Source organism: Oxyura jamaicensis, chromosome 5, assembly GCF_011077185.1.
Source record: "Oxyura jamaicensis isolate SHBP4307 breed ruddy duck chromosome 5, BPBGC_Ojam_1.0, whole genome shotgun sequence".
Classification (NCBI taxonomy): domain Eukaryota; kingdom Metazoa; phylum Chordata; class Aves; order Anseriformes; family Anatidae; genus Oxyura; species Oxyura jamaicensis.
The window spans coordinates 17,656,635-17,677,475 of NC_048897.1; the positions used below are offsets into that span (position 1 = coordinate 17,656,635).

Sequence of the window (20,841 nt, forward strand, 5' to 3'; positions counted from 1 at the left end):
GATGCAGCACATGAAGTGAACATTCCCTTCCCAAGATGCAGCACATGCTTCTCAAGATGCAGCACATGCTTCTCAAGATGCAGCACATGAGTTAGAAATGGATTCCATAATGAATTTGTGGAGTAATCTATATAGCCAGAGAAATCCCATCACCAGCTTTCAGCATTACAATTTAAGGTCTCGCTACTGACTCAAGTCTAACCTAACGAGTCCTTCAAGGACACTGACCCATCTCCTGTAATGAAAAGACAAGGGCTACTGAGGCTGAGCAGAGGCTTATGCCTGAAAGGAGAATTGGAGAAAATCTCACACTGGGCAGGGTATCATTGCCTTCAGATCAGCTGTAAGAGGATAACATGCAATGGAGACATGAGCTGTACCTTAGAACCATGCATTACAGAATCCCTTCAGCTCATGAAAGCTAAAGATCTCCTTACAGAAGGTATCTTTACCTGTTTGGCTAGCTGAGACTCCAGTCTGTTAATCAGGTCTTCTTTTCCTTGCACTGTACCCATCAGCTCCTGGTATTTCCTGTACAGAGTGCTGTCTGATTCACCAGTCTTCATGTTGGCTAGTTTTATCTCCTCTTCCAAAATTCTGACCTGTAAGGACAATCAGAGGGAGACCAAAACCAAATAATGCACATGAAGCTGCTTGTTCAGTAGTAGGACCCTGATTGACAGCGTATTTCTGGATCTTGTGTTTTTGAATAGGAAAAGAACTAGGGATAGGAAGAAAGACTTCAAGTCACAGTTTATTTTTGTATGTGTGGACACAGCATTGAGCATTCATTTGCATTGCTAAAGGAGTAACAGATGCAAATTGAATAATGAACAGATAAACACATTGTGGATTGCTAAATATTTGCATGTTATTGGTCAGAGAGACCAGGCAGGCACTATAGCCTATACAGCCATTTGGGAAAGATAGAATGCATTTTCCTCCTTTGCAATACCATGGCCAGCTTTTTCCATCATTCAGCACTAAGCATTCATACACCCAGAAACACTCCCAAAAAGACAACTTCCTTCTTCCTACAGTCCTCAGCTTAAGATAATGTTTTGGCAACTTCTGGCATTCTGACAAGCATTTTCTCTAGACCTAAGGTGTTACCATTTTAGATTTAATAGAAGCTTTGCCTATCTTTGAGCTCCTGTCAGCACCACCACTTGTTTGTCTCAGCAAGAGAAGCACCAAAGTAGCATTCCTTCACTACAGACAAGGTACTTTAAAATTCAGGTGCTGCTGACCCCTTCAGCTTTAATTGACTTTGAAAACCTCTTTGCTTTCTTCAAAATCTATGTCTCTCAATATGCCAGTCTCTTTTATAATCACCTCATCCTATCGCAAGGGATTACAAGACTTCACTTCTAAACTTGAATGGATTTCTGCAACTTTAACTCAAACCTGCTAAATGCAGCATTTGACAACAGGAAAATATCTGGTTCCAACATATACCGGAGAAACTGAATCTGTAAAGAAACCAGTTCTAAATACCATTAATTTAGCCTGAGTTTGGAACCTGGAAGGCAGGAGATGGGCAATAATCTGGACACTTTGTAGAGCCTGTGCAAGAAAGTTACTCATGCTCTGTTGAACAACCTACACCTCATGCTTGCAGTCTTGTTTTGTCTTCCTGTCTGCCTACATTAGGCAGAGAAGCAAACTGCCTCTTCCTCATACTGAATCTGAAAGGTAGGTGCTCAACATCTGAACCAGAAAACTAAGCCTGCTGAGTCAGATGTGTTTTCATTAGAGTTTAGGGTGATTATAGTAAAAAGAGGTGGCCCCTCCTTTCTGTCTGATGCCCAAATGCTGACTGTGCTAGAGGCTCAGAGTGGGGACTGCAAACATGTGATTTCTTTAATTGAGGTTGGCAGCTACAGGGAGCCTGCTGAATTAACAGATCCAATCCCCCAGACTCCTGGAGTGAAAGATAACAAGGGATTTTACACTTGATGTGGAGCCCTCCCTTTTGTAAGCTGCTTCTCATTCATGGCAAATACACTCGTTAGTGGAAGGGAATGGACCTTCTCCTTAGGCTGTCCCATGTTGTGCTGCTAGGCAGCAGTGAAGCATGCATCTAGCAACATTCCTCTCTGGCTTGGGACCAAGTTCCTGGAAAGGCAGACCCTACAACTTTGAAGACTGCTAGTCCTTAGGACCTGCCAATACATGGCTGAAGTACCATGGCAACCTCCACTTCTGTTCAGTTCCCTCTCCTACACCTTCCCAGTCAAGTTCTCTTTGTTACCCACTCTCTGATCTGGATTTGACTTGACACCTGCTCCTTGGTGTCACTTCATCTTCCCACATCAAGGACACTATTCCTGTCACTGAGGTGTCACCTTGTATAAAACCTCCTTCACAGTGCTGTCACAGAGACATTACCTTTGCCTGTCTTGGTTGCACATAGACTTACTGATACCACTCTCAAAAACAATTGTTGCTCTTGGTTGGCAATTGCTGATCTAGCATAGAGGCCAACAGCATTGTGTTGTTCCTATCCTTAAGCTGGTGAGAAAAAAAATATCTCACCAAACTGGTGAAGACTTGGAATAGTACATTCTGCAGATCAAAGTTCCCGATTCCAAAGGAATGTGTTTCCCATTGCTTATAACATTCTGTTCAGTCCTTCACTGCATAAGTCCTCTTTGATGGCCTTTCTCAGACGTTTTGGACAGTTCCTGGCTCCTGCACTTATAATACTCCTTACAGTGCAGGCTGTACAACAGTCTGTTTCCCAAGGGTACATTATTCTTTGTAGCTTGTTCACAAGTTGAAGTCTGTCACTTTAGCTGTTATTCAAGGAGCACAGAAGGACCGGTTTGCATAGTATGCCTAACTTTTAGATGGCTACAGTAACATGCCATGGATCCTGTGCTTACTGCTCTTCTCCATTGGCCCCTCAACCAGAACAGTAATTGGTAAAAAGTCTAAAACAATTAGTTTTGCAGACACGTCCTGCTTCCTTTGCAGAAACTGGTTATATATTTGTTTTCTGAGGGCCTGCCACACAGTTTTGTCTCTGCACCTTAACCTGAAGTAAAATATCCCCTTCCTTTTCCATAAGCAAGTGGGCTAATCACGGATGAGCAGGTGAAGACTTTAAAGTAAGGCTTTAAAGAGAGGCAGACATAAGGTGCTGGTTTTCAGTAGTTATTGAACCTATTTAGGCACCTGTTCATAGCCCAGGCTCAAAGACCGGGGAGCATGACCAGAAATATCCACTCACCACCATAAACCAGCGTTTCACTCCTATAGCACAGTGCTGCAAAGTGCTCTCTGTACAATGAATTGGAAGAGGTTAAGAGTAAGTTCCTGCTGGGCTTGTACCAGAGCCATGTAAGATGATCACTTACCTGTTTCTCTGCATCCTCAGCTCTTTGCTCCGCTTCCATTACTCTCTGTTCCAATTCTTGCATCTTCAGAATCGGAAGACAAGTGAGGGAAAGGGAAAAGGAAGAAATTAACATCATGAAGAGATTCAGTTGTTTGACTTAAAGCCTTCTATTTCTTTTTCTGGTCACAGATCTTTGGCATCTTTTGGGTTAAGCAGTCAGGTTTGACCAGGAAAAAAGCCTTTGACCTTTTCCCGTCATCTGCCCCAACCTGAATTTACCGGAACTGTTTTCTTATTAGTAAGCTTCATCATTCATTACACGGGTCAAGGGAATAGTCCCTGAGTCTTGACCCCATTTCTACATTTTACACACCATGGGCTGTCCCTGCAGGAAGCCTGTCTACAGACCACCATCCTTTCCTGTTTTTATTTCAGCTAGGATTTATTCCCAGTAGTAGATAAAAATGAATACACCTTAGAAAGCTCAAAACAAGTTCTGAGATGTCACTTCAAAAGCATCACAGGCTCATACCTGACAGAATTATTGGTGTTAGTTTTCTTGCTCTTCTCATTTTAAATAGCTTTGCAAACTGACAATTCTGCAATTTCTAATCTGAGCATTGCTTCAAGTACAAGAACCCTGTCTTTCTTTCCTTTTTTTTTTTTTTTTTTTTCCTTTAACTAGCAATAGGATTTCATTTGATGCTAGGAAGGTTATCTTCTACCACCTGCCCTGCCTTGATGAGTCTCAGATTTTAGACCAGCAATATTAGCTCAGAGACTCTAAGTTTCAGCCATTGAGCTGCAAAATTTTAATAATGCTCTGTTGAATTTTGAGCATTTACTAGTGTTTTATTTATGAAAGAATGAGGTAGAAGAAGCTTCAAAAGAATCATGCCTCAAGCAAACAAACAAAAAAAAAAAAAGAAAGACTGCAAGGGAAACTGAACTCCTCTACACTGATGCGTTTGATGACTCTAGATTAAGCATCAGAGCCAAGAAAGTCAGGTAGGACACTATGAGAATCAGATCAATACTTCTGAAAATACTTATTCATCTTGTGTTGATCACCCTGAAAGGAGATGTCAGTATTCCTTTGTTTCCATTTCCTATCCTCTAGGTAGCAACAAGACTCCTTTTCATAGACACACTTTGATCATAAGAGTGGATTGATGCTTATTGACAAACATATCAGAAAAGTACACAAATGAAGACACATCAATGATCATATAACTTAAGAAAGCCATTCTATATTGACTACAACGCACGAAGATCACAAATTGCCACATTTAGCGTGACATATCTGATATATTTTTTCCAGTGGAGCACTCAAGGACATCACAGACTATGGAGCTTAATCCACAAATCACTGAGGACATTTTGGCAGAGGATGAGAGGTGCCACAGCAGATTGCACAGACAGCTAAAGCCGTAGTTGTTCTGACCAAACAGACACTGAGAGTCTTGGTAGAGGCTGAGATCAAGGCAATCTAACCTTAAAAGCACTTGTCTGGGCACAACATTTTCCTGTGTCCATTAGGAAAAGCGGTCTACCAAGGAATTTCCCTGTTCATCTCTGAACAGTCGCAGCCACAGACAGGTAGCAGCAAAATATGTTGGTGAAAGACAGATGCAAACACTTTCTGAAACAAAGACTGTTTCTGATGGTAGCTTCAGAGTGAACAGTTTCTGCTATTTTTCTGATGAATTGACATCAGAGACTACGTTCAGGACACAGATTTTGGATGAATCTATTTATCCCCCTGACTATCCTCTTAGAATAACAGCTTGATTCTCCACAAGGCTGGAGATCTCCATGAATGACTGAAATTATTTTTAAAAAGACAGTGCTGTTCTGAAAAAAAATGTCTTGTTGTTCCAGCAGGTTCCTCATGCCAGTTTGTTTTTCATTGGTATTCTGTCCTGATCAGGAACCAGGACTAATAAGTTATGTTGGGACCATTCCTGATCACTAAAAACTTATGAAACTTCTTGTGTAATCAGGATGGTCTGGCAAAGTTCCAGGCAAATCAATTACATTCTGTCACCCTAATTCCCTCTGTAGCCTTAAATGAACTTGCACTTTTCTTAGCTTCCTGTACTACATTGTTGGGTTGCCCTAGTATGAACTGTTAAATAACCACTGCATTTCTCATACCCACAAAGTGATTGCTTCACCCATCCATGGTGTCAGCTGTCTCACTGGAGTACATTCAGTTTTAATACATCCATGCTTGTAAGGCTCTTTCAAACCCCTCAATGAATTAATAATAATACTTGGTATTTACATGGGTCCTTTCATTCAAAAGGCTTTATAGCTTGACAAATGCTACTTAGTAACTTGACCCAGGTCACACAAAAAAAATGCAGTGGCAAAGATGAATTCAGGCAGCTCTTCTTCCAAACATTAGCCCAGACAGCTTGAATAAAGAGAGAAACAGGCCCAGTTGTATAGCCAGGCTTGCATGAGACAAAAGAGGCTTTTTCCAAGTGTCCATTTTTATTGAATTAAGACAGAAACAGGTTAAAAGTTACCCAGATGGCCCTTCTAAAAGCAGCAAAAGATCCTCCTATCAGCCATTCAGACAAGCTTTCCCTCTCCTGACCACTCAGAACACGCAAAATAAAACCAAGGGGAAAAAAGTTGAGGCATGTCTCTGCCTCACTTTCCTCTTGTTCTCTTCAAGCGCTCACTTGCGGCCAGGTCACCTCGCTGCCAAGGCAACAGCCTGCTATGTCGCTCACCAACAGAGGGGCCTCAGAGTGAAATAACCCCTGTGTCTGAGGACACCAGGCCCCTGCTGAGGTCCGCACGGAGCCTTGTGCCCCACAGGGGCCCAACAGGCTGGGGCCGGGGCTCTCCGTCATGCCGGCCCGTGCGGCACTGCTGTGTGGTGAGGCCAGGCCGCACGCGTGGCCGGTCACGCCGTGCCAGCTGGGGCACTGGCAGTTAAACCACCTCGGTTTGCATTCCTCCTGCTCTGAGCAGCGATCCAGATTATTCGGTCTAAGCGGATTTTCAAAATCTCAAGTATTTAAAGTGTTAGCATGCATTGTACTACCAATGTCAGACGTGAGTGGGCTTTTTTTGGGTTAAAACGGTAAAGTCTGCCTTGAAATCATAAAATTAGTTAAAGACTGATTTAAAGTTAGTAAACAGGTTTCGAAGCTTTTGATCCACAGCTTCCAGAACCCTCGGATAAACTGGCTAGTGAGCAAGTGCCACACCACTGCTAACATTGTTCTTTGCTTTCTCCAGTAAAACCATATTTGATTTATTATTATTTTTTTAAATTTTCTGTTGCTGTAAACCATATCAGAGGATACCAGGGGCACCACAGGTTGGCAACCCAGCTTCAGACTGTGCCCATTTCTCATTTTTAAAGATTTTCTCCTCCTTCCCTCAAAACCCTTCTAGAAACACAGTATTTCAAAGACTTCCGAATCTCTTCATTCTCACTGATGGAAGTAAGTAAAAATAGAGTCACAGTTGCTACAAAACATGACAGAAATCCCTGGAGCTGGCATCACGACACTGAGCATGCATCTTCCTTGGTTCTGCATCCCCACCTGTCCAAGTAGCGCGACGCAGCGTGGACAGGAGCCTGATTGCTGTGACTGCTGGAGCGCCCTGTGGCGACAGAAGGGGAGAGGAGGATGTCTGAGGAAGTCACTGCAGAGCAGTCAGAAATACAGGGCACAGGAAACTGGCCAACAGCCACATTTCAGCATGAGCATCACATGCTGAGCACCTGCTCTGGGGCCGAGAGTCCACCTGCGTCAGGAGAGGACACCGGAGCTGGTCCACATCCCCAGGAGTGCTTTTTCCTTCCCGTATGACATTTGGAGTAGGGAACTGCAAGCCTGCTAGCAATTTGACCCTCCAAGTAAGCCTAACAGGGAGCTGTACAAGTAGTTACAGAGTAACCTGATCACTGAACCAAGCTGCTCCTTAATCTTAACAAAGGGAACATCGCTTTGCCTGAAAGGCTGGATTAATTGCAGTAGGGCCCCCTCCTCAAGGGCCCCCTTAAAGCTGATGACAATTTTATTCTCTGTTGTGGCCCACAGATCCCCCCCAAAGAGATATTCCAGCAGGGGCCTGGCAAGTCTGTTCTCCAAAAAGAAGGTTGATAGCTAGGTAGTAGCAAGGAAGTTTCTCAGAGCAGAGTTAAAGCACACAGCTACATCCCCTGCGTTATGGAGTCTGCATTGTGGAGTACTGCACAGTTGTCCTTACCAGACCTGTACCACAGCTGTGCAATGATTTTTACACTACTTTATCTAAACTGATTTCAGATGTTGCTTTCCTTGGAGAATATTAAAAATAGCCATAAAGTCCACCTCCAAATCTACATTGATAAGATGAACAGAATTGCTAGAATTGCAGCATTTCTTAAAACAATGAGAGGTGGAATAAGTGTCTCCCATACAGCATAAAGCATTAGTCGAAGTGTAATTAGACTGAAAACAAGGATCAGAACTGCTCCACTCTGAAGAAACTCATTTAAAAACATCTGAAAAAACAGGCACATACACATAAAAGCTGCATAACCTGAAGTGGAATAAAAGTGAGTTAGAACACATCTATCAAGTAAAAGTGTTCACAGCAAACTGCAGTCAATCACAAAGATTTCAACTCATCAGCAACCTGTGACTGAAAGAAACTGTTCTCACTTTCCAATAGTAATTGAATGGCTGAACAATCTTAAACCGTACTCTGATACTGTAAGTCACATTTTGAAACAGAGAAATCCATAACAAGCTACAAACTTAGATTATGTGCAAATTAGAGCTTTGTGAAAAAGCTTGAGTTCAAATCAAAAGATTGTGTAAAGAAAATCTATACACTACGATGGAAGTTAAAAACAAAAACAAAACAAAACAAACAAAAAAAACATACACCAAAACCTCATATTTTTGCCAATCCTCTCTCCTAGGACTGCAGGTAAGTTTATCTGATGCACTTGAAAGAGAGATTGGTAGGAGATGCCTCTAAAACCAGACAGGTGCCATGCAAGTTTCTGACATCTAGATCTCATAGAGCACCTCAGTCCTGCTCTTCAGCATCCCCAGAATGTTTCAGAATGTTTTGACTGGATATGCAATATTATCCTGCTGTTATAACAGTATACATACCACTGTCCAGACTTCTAACACTATACCCTATCTTGTCTGGCAACAGAAAGCTTATGAGAGGACAAGTCCTAATCCCACCATTCTTATAAAAAATACCCATCTTTGCTCTGTAGCTGCCTCATTCACTTGAGGTCTAGAATCTTGCTGGCACAGCGTTTTCAGTACAGTCAGAATACCTGGTGACTTTCCAGAGAACGAGGCCAAATTCTTACTTTCACTAACATCAGTTCACACCATGGTGGCAGGAATATCCCAGTTTGACTCAATGGTTCAGCATTTAGGTATTTTTGCCTTCATGTCATAACTCAGTACAAAGTAGAAGAAGCCATCACTGCCTCACCTTCTCAGCTAACAGTTCTCGGATCTTGCTTGCCTGCAAGCGGAATTTGAAGAGCTGGGACTCCAACGCAAGGCATCGCTTTTGCCAGTCCATGCAGCTGCCATTCTCCACTGTGAGTTCAGCCATTGTTCAGCTATCCACTTGGAATATCTCCTGAGGTGCTCTGGAAGTCCTAGAGAAGAGAGGGATGGAAAAAAAATATATATATTTTTTTTTTTAGACTGGCAAACTTTTCATTCCTTGGGCCTAGCCTCCCTCAGTCCAGTCAACAGGACCAGTAACAGAGCCCATTTATTCTGCAAGCAGAATCATAGAATGGTTGGGGCTGGAAGGAACCTTAAAGATCATCTAAAGGTACTATCCCAAGTTACAGGCATTTCCCTCTGCCAGAAGTGGCTCTTCTCCCTGCTGTAGCAGATGAATGGATCATATGACAGCTTCCTGATTTGCACTGGTCAAGTCAGGCAGGTGAGCTGACCTTGCTAATGGCCAGCACAGGGGTGATTACATGCAGGGAGTTCAGGAGTACGTGCCCACATCATTCTCCCAGCAGACTGAGAGAATGATGGTTTCTAGCTGATGAGCAGAGATGAGCCCCTGACAACAGCGATACCTTTCACAGGTACAGCTGCATTTGGGAGAGGACATGCATCTAGAACCTGAAAGAGCAGCAACGCTACCATGCAGCTACAGCATGTCCTTCTACAGGCACTGCATTATTGGGAGAACTCCATTAGAATCAACTCACAACAGGAAATTCTACCAAGTTTTTGCCTTGGAATAACAATTATAAATTAACATTGGCACTACATTAAAAGTCAGGGATGTTACAGATGAGCATACGCAAGCATTTAAACATACATAAGCCAGCAGTTAATGGATAACAGATAAATATTCAAATAAAACTTTTACCTTTAAAGTGAGTAAATAATTTACTAATGCATCACACTGTGTATTCCACAAACAGCCATCTTGCCATCCTTACAGACCTGCTCAGCCTCTACCTATATACACGCACTAGAAGGGTTTTCATTCCTGCCTCCTTTATACCACTGTGGCTGCAAACTTTCAAGTCACTAAAACTTTAGGTGTGGCTCAGGTCCCCTATACATTACAAATTTGAGACACCGGTGCCTTATCTCACACTGACTGTGAGAAGATGCAATATATGAAGTAACCGTTCATTTGTTCCAAATCCCTCACTGCTTGATACAGTTAGCCCACAACATGCTGCATGTGATTCGTGGTTGCCCTCAAGAATTCTTCTCTCCATCTGAAAAAACAGTTGGCTCTCTATAGGACCTGCCTATAGACAGGGATAAATAAATTCAGAAGAAACAGTTACATGACCAGAACCCCGAGAAAGCTGGACATTTTCTCCTTCTAATACAGACTCCGGTTTAAAGTAAAACCTTTACAACACAAGTGGTTTTTACATGGTGGAAAAGTCTTCTCTAGTTTGGGTGCGTGGACCACCAAATCCTTTCCAACAGAGTTGCCCGGCAGTCCCCTGAATCATATCTAGAAAAATCTGCTGCTGTGCAAACACAACTCAAGGGAGAGGGGGGGAAGGGACAAGAGAGAACAGATTTGTTTCTTGACTAATCCTAGCGCTGCCTTGGGCAGAAGTTATCTTTCATTAAGAGGTTACAAACTAACTGAAGAGGGCAAAACACAGTGGGCCAAGCATCCTGAAGAGTAACAGCCTCTCTGTCTCAATCAGCTCCGTCTCAGAGGTACTCAAGCACTGCACAGAGTAGAATAGAGAAAGTCTTTTGCATTGGAAGCACTGGACAGTTACTCAGGACACATTCAACTAAGATTATCCCTCTACATGCTGACATGTTCCCACTTCACCCTCCAGGAACACATTTAACACTGAATTCCAGAAATAGCAGATGGAAAGGACCTATTGCATTGAGCTAGGGCAAGTCTTATAAAATTAATGACAATGGAAAACCTGGAAACTGTTTTTTCCCTTAAGTTTACAGCCCTTTCATGCTCCTTTCCACTAAGGACATTTCTAGAACAATTTTGCCAGCAGGAAAACCTGAGAACTATGAACTAACGCTCATACATCCAGCTCCACCTTTTCTATACCTGCTCCACCTGTGCCACAGAGAGCAGATTTTCATGACTACAAGCATCATCTGGCTGTCTTCAAACAGACTAAAACATACACATGCAGTGCACTGCAGTTTCCTCACTTCAGCTTACCTTATTGTAACACAACCCGGGAAGAGCTAGAAAGCACAATCTCCATGCTCTGAGGTTTATTTTTACTGCAGCTAGCTAAATATTTCAGTTTAGCCCAGTGCCCCCTGCCACCAGATACTCTTCCAGTGTCTGTCATCCTCCATTGTATCACTTTATTAAAACATGCAGAGATCCCAGCTGGGAACAAGCTAGGTCTGAATACCAAACATGCAGGCCTGCTGAAGTCCTTGCAGACAGCGATATATATAACTCCACAAAGTGGAAGAAGCTGTGGCTTTTGGAGTTGTTTTTATTTTCTTACTCAGTAACTGTTTAGAAGTTTCAGACACAGGGCTCATTTTAAAAGACATGCAGGATGCACATAATACGTGTCCTTCACCAAATTCAGGAGCTGGTGAGCACTCACAGATTATAACACCAACTGAACGTGTGCAGTCCCGCAGCCAGTTGTACAGCCCTACAATAACAAACGTTTGCGAAGCCAAAACAGTTATTAGTTCATCAGCTTCATCACAGCACTGAAATCCATACTTGAGGACTTTGCACATGCTCACATGCAAACTCTTTCCTGAACTGGGGCCAAAGTAACAGGCCAAGACTTGGGAGACAACGGTGAAGTCACTCAGCCTCACCGCCTGCGCCTCTGCAGGGCGAGAAAGCTTTAGATGTCCCTCTGGTCATGTGTGCGCTCCAGAACACCTGGCTCGTATTTTGCAGGTAGGAGAGCTGAGCTTCAGGTTACCCTAAGTACACATAATAGTGTAAGTTTACATAATACAGCAGGCCACTTAACTCAGAACAGCAAGCATGTATCTGAATACAGGGAGACATACTATACCCCTTAGCTACAAACATCAGCGATGAGTTATTTTGTATACAGGTTGCCTTGTTCAGTAATAGAAAGTTTTCCAGGCAACCGGTTGCCTGCCTTTCCAACGATTTGTGAAACTGTTCTAGCTCACAAGAGGGGCTGAAAACAAAGAGAAGGCAGACTTGTTCAGTACTGCATGGCTGAAAGAACTCTGTGATAGGAAGGAAGACCAGCATTCTCCAACCAGCACACCTACAGCTTTATTGAAACACAAGCCAGCCTTTCCACAGTCCAGTCCAGCACATCAATAAAATCTCTTGCCCTAGTTCCTTGCCAGGCATTTAACCAGGCTATCTTAGGAACACTTCACAGGGTTTCAGTCTCAGGTAGTGATATCACCCATTCTCAAGGCAAAAGAAGAGCACTAGTTGTGGAAGGATGCTACAACACTAAGTATGTTTACAGGTAGCTATGTTCTGGATGTAATACTTCAGCTCTTAAATATTTTATTTCTTTATTTTATTTTTTTTTTACATACGGGCATAAAAGGATTTTAACTCTTTATTCATAAAGAGGACATATAGTCGAGTAACCTAATTTATCACACAGATCATGCCAGAGCAAGAGTAACTTCCTCAGACAGTCCATCGCTTGAGGAAACTAAAATACCCAGTTCTGAGAAGTCCAGGACTGGGATGGAAGTCCCACATCAGTAAGTCTAGTTCCCTTTCACTGCTGGCAACTGCATCATATAATCCCTTTCGTAAATGAATGCAGCCATCTTTGCTCCCACTATTCCTGTTGTTCTAGAACCTCATCGCTCTGATGAGCCGCCTTCTAATTACCAGCATAACTATAATCAGAACCAGCTTGCATCTGTTCATTCTTGCAAAGTATTGCCCTTCAGCTTAACTAGTTCCCCCCCTTGTTTACCCCTTGGTGTATTTATAGATATCAAAAGCTCCACCTTAGAGACCTCATTTTGCAAGACTAGATATAAGGAGCTCTTCTAGGCTCTGAAGGAAAGCTTACTCCTCTCCCTCTGCACCTGTTCCCACTTTAGCACACATAATATGAAAGAGCTGCAGTTTCTTTCTCACACCCCTCCACAGACACAGGTGACCACAATCGCAGCTGGAGGGCAGCGTGCAGCCTCCACGCCCTGTGTATTGGTACTTTTCACTCTCCTAGGGAATATCACACCTGATTGCCTTTGCCTTTTTTACAGCCACACTGCACTGGTGGTCGACATTTGTAGACAAGCCAACCCTACTGGAGCAAAGGAGTCTGAGCTGGCTTTGCCTTCCAAGTGCCAGACGTGGGAACACATGGGGGCCCGCTACAGTAATCCTGGAACAGATTAATAAAGTACAGGTCTGTGCCAGACTTCCACAAGATCAAGGATCTCCACAGTACAGTCCACTGTGGAATTTAAGAGGTCCATGGTTATCCTACGGTCAATTAGTATATTCATATCTTTCTGTCCCCTGCTGTTTCTAAACACTGGTCTCCCAGGTTTTGTGCATATTTCGTTACTACTTCTAATAGGTGATTTTACTGTATGACATTAGAGTTTATCCCATCTTTTACTGATCCCCTGAGTAATTCGACTCTTCTAGTAAAACACCTTCTAACAGACCCTCCCCGGTATAGTGGTGTCACATTCTCTTTTGTCAGTTCTTTGCTTATCTTATTGTTCTATTAATCCCCATTTCCTCTACTTAAGCTAATCATTTCCTAATGTGTCATCATATCAAATGATTTCTGAAGGCCACAGATTCGATTTAAGGTTCTCTCTCTAGCAAAAATGCACCTTTTCAGAGAAAGATGCTGTATCGTCCTGAAGCAATGCTTAACATCTCACATTCACCTTCACCCCCTAAATTGCAACTGTCCTTCAAGCTTATTCTGAATTCTCGGTGGCTGTTAAACGCATCGTTCCTCCCCTCCTCATCTCCTAAGCAGAAGCAGTCCATCTATACTTTATGAATTAAAACCTCAACTTTGATTTGTCAGACTGACTAAATCCTTGCGCCTGGTGTTATCCCTAGGACTTGCCATTTTACAACCACCACCCTCCCACCCCCATGATTCTTAACCATCTTGATTAAGTTTTTGGATATTTTTACGTAATTTGCTTTTTAAGCAATTTATACAGTTATATAAACGGTATTTGTATTGCTATAAAACTGATTCAACAGTTGTTTTTTTGTTGTTGTTGTTTTTTTTCTCTCTCTCCTCCTCCTTTGGAATACAAAGAAGTCAAGAAACATACTTTCAGGTGCGGTATTTCTTTAGGGACATGTGAAAAAAAAGCAGCCACAACTCAGAAAAGCTGAGATCAGCCGAACCTGATTCATGAATGCAGCCAGACACGCCCTGAAGAGCAGCCTGATTTTCTGAGCGTTAGATAGCAGACAGCTTCCTGTGAAGATAACGGGAGCTGTTAAATCCTTAGAATTTTGTGGGGGAACAAAAAACGAGATGGGACCAACCACTAAAGGCAGGTGTAAGACTTCTGGTTTTGACATGTAAGTAGGTTTCAATGAAGAGCGACAGCTCTGGCTCCAAACGCTGTATCCAAGAGATACGTGAATGTATTTACTTGGAGTGCCCAAGGTGCAGCTCTGATGAAGTTAAATCCCACACCGGATAAATCGCATAGCAGAAAGTCACTTTTTTTCCCTTATTTCCCCCACGCCGCTCCAGCGCGGAGGACGCAGGGAGCGGGGCGTTGCTGCCAGCACCTGCCGGGCACAGCCCGCCGGGCCGGGCCGGGCCCTGCACGCAGAGCCGTGCCGTCAGCCACCCCCGGCGCCTCCTTCCCCCCTCACGACCACCTTCACCCCCCGGCTTTGTAACCCCGGCGCCACCGGGTTTGTCCGGCCACGGAGTTTTTTCTTTCCCCCTCCCAGGCTCGCGGCTCGGGATGCGCGGAGCACGGGGAAGTTTGGGCGGCAGGGTGGGCTGGGCACCGGGAAGCAAAAAAATAAAAAGTAAAATCAAATCCCTCTGCGTGAGCGCAGGTGGCTTGACCAGAAGGCAGGCGGAGGGCTCACGGTTGCAGCACGCTGCCTCCCGAGGCGTCGCCCCGCACGCCGCGGCTCACCAGTCGGACCCAGGGGACCGCAGGACGGGCAGACGGACACCCTTACCCCCGGGCTGCCCGTCCCTCCCGCACCGCCGTTCCCTCCCCGCATGCACCCCCCGGGCCAGCCCCGCACCGACCGCCGCCGTCCCCCCGCGCCGAGCTCACCGCGGGGCTGGGTGCAGGCAGGTGCCCGTCGCGGCTCCGGTGCGGTTCAGCACCTCGCCCGCCTGTGCGGGCGGGACAGCCCGGCTCGGATGTCAGAGCCGGCCCTCCCGGGGAGCGCAGGAACTGACATCACCCGCCCCGGGCCCTTAACCCCTTCTCGGGAGCGGCGGCCGGGCAGGTGGGGCGGACGGCGCCCTGCCCCCGGTGCCGGCGGTGGCCCCTGCAGGGAGGAGCCGCGCCCGCTCCCTGTCCTTGACCGGGGACGCCCTCCGCGCCCAGCCCGCGGTCCTCGGGGCTGCTGGTGGGGCCGGGCTGCGGGGAGCGGCTCGGTGCTGCTGGGGCGGCTCCCAGGGGCTGCCCGCGGCCGCCCCGTCAGGCGGGACAGATGCCGCGGGGCGGCCATCTTGTGCCAGGCGCCTGAGGGCGGCGGCACGAGGTGGCGGGCGCTGCCCGGGGGGCTGCAGGCACCCTCCTCGTCCCCAGGGTTGGGCCCTGCACGTCTAGGGTTCCCACTGCAGTCATCTCCATGATTTCAGAGCCGGTGTCCTCAGCCCAGGGGTGCAGCAGCGTTTTCTGTGGGTGCAGCAAGCCAGGGTCACCCACAGATGCTTTTGGCCACACTCACAGGAGTGGCCAGGTGGGGAGCTGGCATCTGGGCCCCCACAGCAGTACGCTGCCTTCACCCCCTGCAGAGCGCAGTGGGCAGGTGGAGCACCCCAGGCCCTGCCAGAGACCCTCTGTGAGCCGTAGGCAGCTCCAGGGCACAGATCGGTGCTGGGATAGAGATGAAAATCTGGGATAGAGATGAAAATTAAGTGTCATAAGTGTTTCCCAGCTAGAAACACAATCCTCACCATATACTTGGGCCACCTCTCACACAAAATGGCTCAAACGCGCCAGCCTGTAGCTTCAAGCATTTCTAACAAGAGCTGCCAGCACATCAAATACTTTATTCAGTAATAGGGCGACCACTTACTGAGCTGCTATACATTTAGCATTCCCTTACAGGAATACATACTGACTTAGAGGAACACATACTGCATGTTTCTCACGTTGAGCTGGCAACAGGGCTAACAAGGAAGGCCGGCCTGTGGGGGAGTGCACAGGCCTGCTGCCGCCCTCTGCCGCAGGCAGCTCATTGCCTCCTCTGCCCGAGCCTCAGGCGGGTGTGTGGAAGACCCCAGCTAAATGGAGGCTTCAGGGCCAAACGCTTCCAGGGCTTTGAGCCTTAGACCAGCATGTTTCAAAGCAAAACGTAATTCATTCAGATTCAGTATCTTGTTACTTATTCCATCATCAGGTGCATGACTTCTGCCGAAGATACTTTACAATTTTCTCTGTGAAGCTCTTCTCAGAGGAGATGCCTCATTATCCAAATAAGCAGTCAGATTTCCAAAGATTCAGTGGGCCTTGCAGTTCCCTCAAGATTGTTTTGCCTGAGATTTCTCATCCATTTCCAGTTTCATGGGATTTTGGCTGAATGAAGTTGCTTTTCCCTTCCAGCTACAAGACAAAGCATGCATTGCTGAGCTGCTTCAGTCAGAGAGCAGGATAGCACTACACAGAGATGGCCAGAGAGCCAAGTGGAGGCAGGCAGAGAACTGAAAAGAAACAGGCATCTGGCAAGGAGACATCCCATTTGGCCAGCTGAGCAGGGGCAGACAGAGATGGTGCTGGCTGCTGTCACAGTGTCACACAGAGAGATTTCTCCAACAATTCCCAGTATAAGGGATTCCATTTGCCTGAAATCTGCAAGTTTTGTGTGTGCCTGTATTAATTATTACTCCCAAAGAATTGTAATAAATAACCAGAACCAACATGACTTGTGGCTCTCTATAGGTATTTCGGCAGGGCAAAAAGTAGCTTCAGGCTTCACAAAGTCCCCTCCTGAACTGAGGCTGACCAAAGACAAAATGGGGAAATGAGTTATTCCCTTCATCTTCCCTATACTGTTCCTGATTTCCTTCAGCCACACATGCAACCGGTGTTCCTTAATCTGAATTTTATGAGGCATTTTTATTCTTCCTTTAAAGTCACTGGTCAAGTTCTCTCATTTGCACCAGCAAAGCCAACAGGATTGTATCACTGCCTGAAATGTCAATCCAGCCTTGAGTTTTTCCCAGGCATTGAAGCTTGACTGCCAGGACATTCCTCAGCCACTGAACTTTATACAAAGTACCTCCCCAAGAACTGCCTGCACACACCTTGCTTTAACTCCTGGAGTCCCAGAACCACATCAGCACTCACAGATCTGTGTGCTGCCATTTCTTTAATGCAAATATTCTACAATGCTGTGCCTCCTTACACCTGCTGTCACGTCTGTTAAATAATTTAACTAAATTATTATTGGAAAATATTTATTAGAAATGTGCCTTCTTTTAGATAATGCAAATAGAAAAATTGTTTTGACTTCAGAGAGAGGAGGTCCTAAGAACAGACAGCAGTATCGCACAGTTCCCAAGTGAGTTCCCTCAGCAGTTATCTTTAATATGTCTACTCTAGAACTCTAAATTAGGTCTTCAAAATTTGCAGACAAATCATTAATCAAAAAAATAAAACTAAAAATAAAGTAACATTTACTATAAACAGCAACTACCTTATTGACAAAACAAACTCTCTGGCAAGTCCAAGGGAACTAGCTTGGCACTGTTAGGCTATTGTTATCACACAACAAGCACGGACTGCTTTGTTAAGAGCACCTTATCTGAGATACCTAAATAGAAGGGCAAAAAGATACAAGAGAACTAGTTGTCAGAAGATAAGAGCAGAAAAAACTCTGTCTCTAGAAAGTGAAGTTGTTATAGTCCTGCAGGCAGGAGACAGCATTACGTTCCAGACACAGCGCTGCTGAAAACTTACCAAAGGGGCAAAGACACCAGCCAGACCCAGTCCATGTGGGAGCCCCACTGAAGGCTCCGTCCTATGTGAGGAAAACTTGCACAAAACCAAGCCAGTGCCGTGAAACACCTGTCTGAGGGACTTGTTCCTCTCCATTGGGAACTTAGGCTTCAGATAGTAGTTCTCTAAATTCCACCCACGTTAGGGCTTAGAGAAATTGGAAATGGCCTTTGTGCCTAGATCTCTTTCTCTGTTTCTTGTGGGCTTGCAGTGTGCTGACAGATGCAACACAGACCTGCAAACCTCTGCTTTGCTTCTCTTCTAATCAGCAATGACAAGCTCATGCAGCAGAAGAAGACTGGCAGCTGTGGATCACCTCACCTCATTAACCAGTTGCTTGTGGGAGGACCCAGTGGGAGGGCCAGGAAGCCATTGCCTTCCAGTACTGTATCAGCTGGGTTTGATTGTATTATGGTCATCTCGTCACACCTCACACACGGGACATAAAGGCCTTTGTGTGTACTAGTCGAGCCAGAACTCCTGCTTGAGCAAGAGCATATGTTTTGTATACGCAGTCCTGACTGGCAGAGAGCAAAATAAAGGAGAATTCCCATTATCCTCAGGGAGTCATCCCAGGGGTAACTCCAGTGTTTAATCTCAGTATTAATAGCTAATGTCTTGTTTCATCTCTGTGTTTCTCCAATTTCAGCTTCTAAGTATCAGGTTTCATTGGGTCTTTTTCTGTTAGATTAAGACATCAACTATCATTTAAGTAGCCGCGGAGAAAAAAAAAAGCCTTTCTCTTCTATAAAAAACACAGATTTAACATCTTTCACAATAATTAATGTTTCCTTGTGCTTTTATCCTTGTAGTTTTATCTAGATCACAGATTAGATGAATGGAGTTTAAAAAGTAAATCTGGGGTTGTTGTCAGCATGCCTGTGTGTCCATGTCAAGTTGCTATTGCAGACAGGAGAAGAGAGGAGGACAGCACATGGGAGTCTTCAGGCTGAGGAGGAGGAAGACAGTCCTTGCAAGTGTATTTGTTTTGTGTGGTCTTTCATGTCTGGTATTGGCTGGTATGCAGCCCATAAGGTTCTCACATACCACAGTGCTCTTTGAATCTTTCCGAGTCCACAGACTACAGAGGTTAATGCTGTGCAGGTGAGGCCATCGATGATGTATCTCACAGGACAACTGTATCAAGCTCAGATGCTGTAAGTACCCTAACAGAGCTGGCTCAGCAACACTTAGAACCCTGAATGTTGCTGCCCCAAGGATGGGAGGCCTGCCAAGGAAAAGGAGGTATAGAAAGAGCAGGGAATGGAGCTGGGACAAGGTGCTAGGATGAATCAAGGCGAGCCCTGGAGAGTTGGACCTCCTACTTCTGCAGCCCCAGTGATGTGAGGGATGGTCACAGTTCTGCTGCTGCAAAGGGGAATCCATGTCCCTCGACCCCTACCTGAAGAAGCAGCAGGTCTGCCATCCCCTGAGTGCAGCACAGGCAAAGTAGGCAGCAGACTATGGTCAATTTGTTTCCTCAGGTTTCCTGTGAAATGCCAAGATGGCTCTGGAAGCACAGGGCAAAAACCTACACTAAGGAAAGACACAAACCATGTGGGGAGCAGAGTACAGATTATAGATGAGCGGTTTGAATCCAGGCCAAGTAAAAGAAATAAAAACCTGCTACCCTCTGACAAGCAGCAGCAGAGACAGCTATGTGGACAAACTGGTGATCTCAGCCCAATTCTTAAACATCAGCTCTCTGAGGGACAGATTTACTAGGACTGAGCACTAGGAGGCAATAGGGTGTGCTGCGTAGACCTCCGTTACTGCTGTCATAGCTCTGCATCAACCCGTCACTGCAGACAGCTTCTCAGCAAACAGATTCAGACCAGATGGGATCGTGGGGAATGAACTCATGTCTGAACCCCACTAGAGCTGTGAAAAGAGTTGTTGTTGGATGGGAAGGGTTTGGGTAGGCCAGGAGAAGGGGTATCCTTGTCCCCATGCCCCTGTGGCAGAGCTGGCAGGAAAGTCCATTTCAGAATTGTTAAATCAGCTCTTTCAGTAAAGAGGAAAGTAGCTCCCAGCTGGCCTCTCTTTGGGTGCTGACCTGAGAACTCAGGCCCAGGCAGCTGGGGCAGCTCTGTGGCCAGAGCAGGAGGGGCTGCACAAAACACGACGGGGGACTCCTCTCCACAACCGGTAATTCGCTGGCTGGGAGTGGGGCAGAGAAGACACCTATAAGAGATGGGGCTGGTCTGTGGGAAGGGCTTTGGCTGCTTTCCCAGCCTTGCACTGAAGTCAGGCCTACAGCTGCCAGATGTCAGGATGGGGTGTGGAGGGGAACGAGGTTCCCCACCGTAGGACTCTGACTCGCAGAGCCTCTGCTGCTGGAACCAGTGGGCGGGCTGTCCGACAGGGGGTGCGGGAGGGAGGCTACTCTAGTTGGAGAGGTTTTTGGCTCCTTTCCTGGTCTCACACCGGAGCCAGGCACACAGCTCCCAGATGGCTGTGATCTCTGCTCTGGGATCTTTCAGGGCTGTCAAGGCGTTGCATAAAGGGAGGAATTATTTCACTCCCGTGTGGGAGGTGGATATGCCACGAGCCCCCACCGAGGTCCCGCCTGCTTCTCCCAGGAAGGGTCACCTGCAGGTGAGCAGCCCTGGAGAAGGCTCCATCTCTCCGCAGGTGAGATCCCCAGACAAAGTGCTCTGACAGCAGCAGTTGCTGAGCCTCCCTGGCACGGCTCTGTTCCTGCCGGTTCCCATGGTGATCCACAGAAAGAGCAGAAAAGCACTGATCTCTTTGGAAGACAAATGATAGGGTGTGATAGTGCCAGTGGCTGTGGAGGAGGGAACAACCCTGCTTTTATGCTGTTACCCAAATTCCCGG

General features: G+C 45.8%; 1 protein-coding gene across 1 annotated transcript in view; it reads right to left on the minus strand.

Annotated features, from left to right (window-relative positions):
- PLEKHH1 (pleckstrin homology, MyTH4 and FERM domain containing H1) overlaps positions 1–15,177 on the minus strand; it is a 49,057-nt gene extending 33,880 nt beyond the window's left edge. Inside the window, exons 1-4 of the mRNA XM_035327966.1 lie at positions 15,106–15,177; positions 8,822–8,993; positions 3,363–3,425; positions 453–602 (exon numbers count right to left, since the gene is read on the minus strand). Coding sequence (XP_035183857.1) covers positions 453–602; positions 3,363–3,425; positions 8,822–8,947 — 339 coding nt within the window. The 5' untranslated portion in view covers positions 8,948–8,993; positions 15,106–15,177. The remainder of the gene's footprint in view (positions 1–452; positions 603–3,362; positions 3,426–8,821; positions 8,994–15,105) is intronic.
- Positions 15,178–20,841: the final 5,664 nt, after the last annotated feature.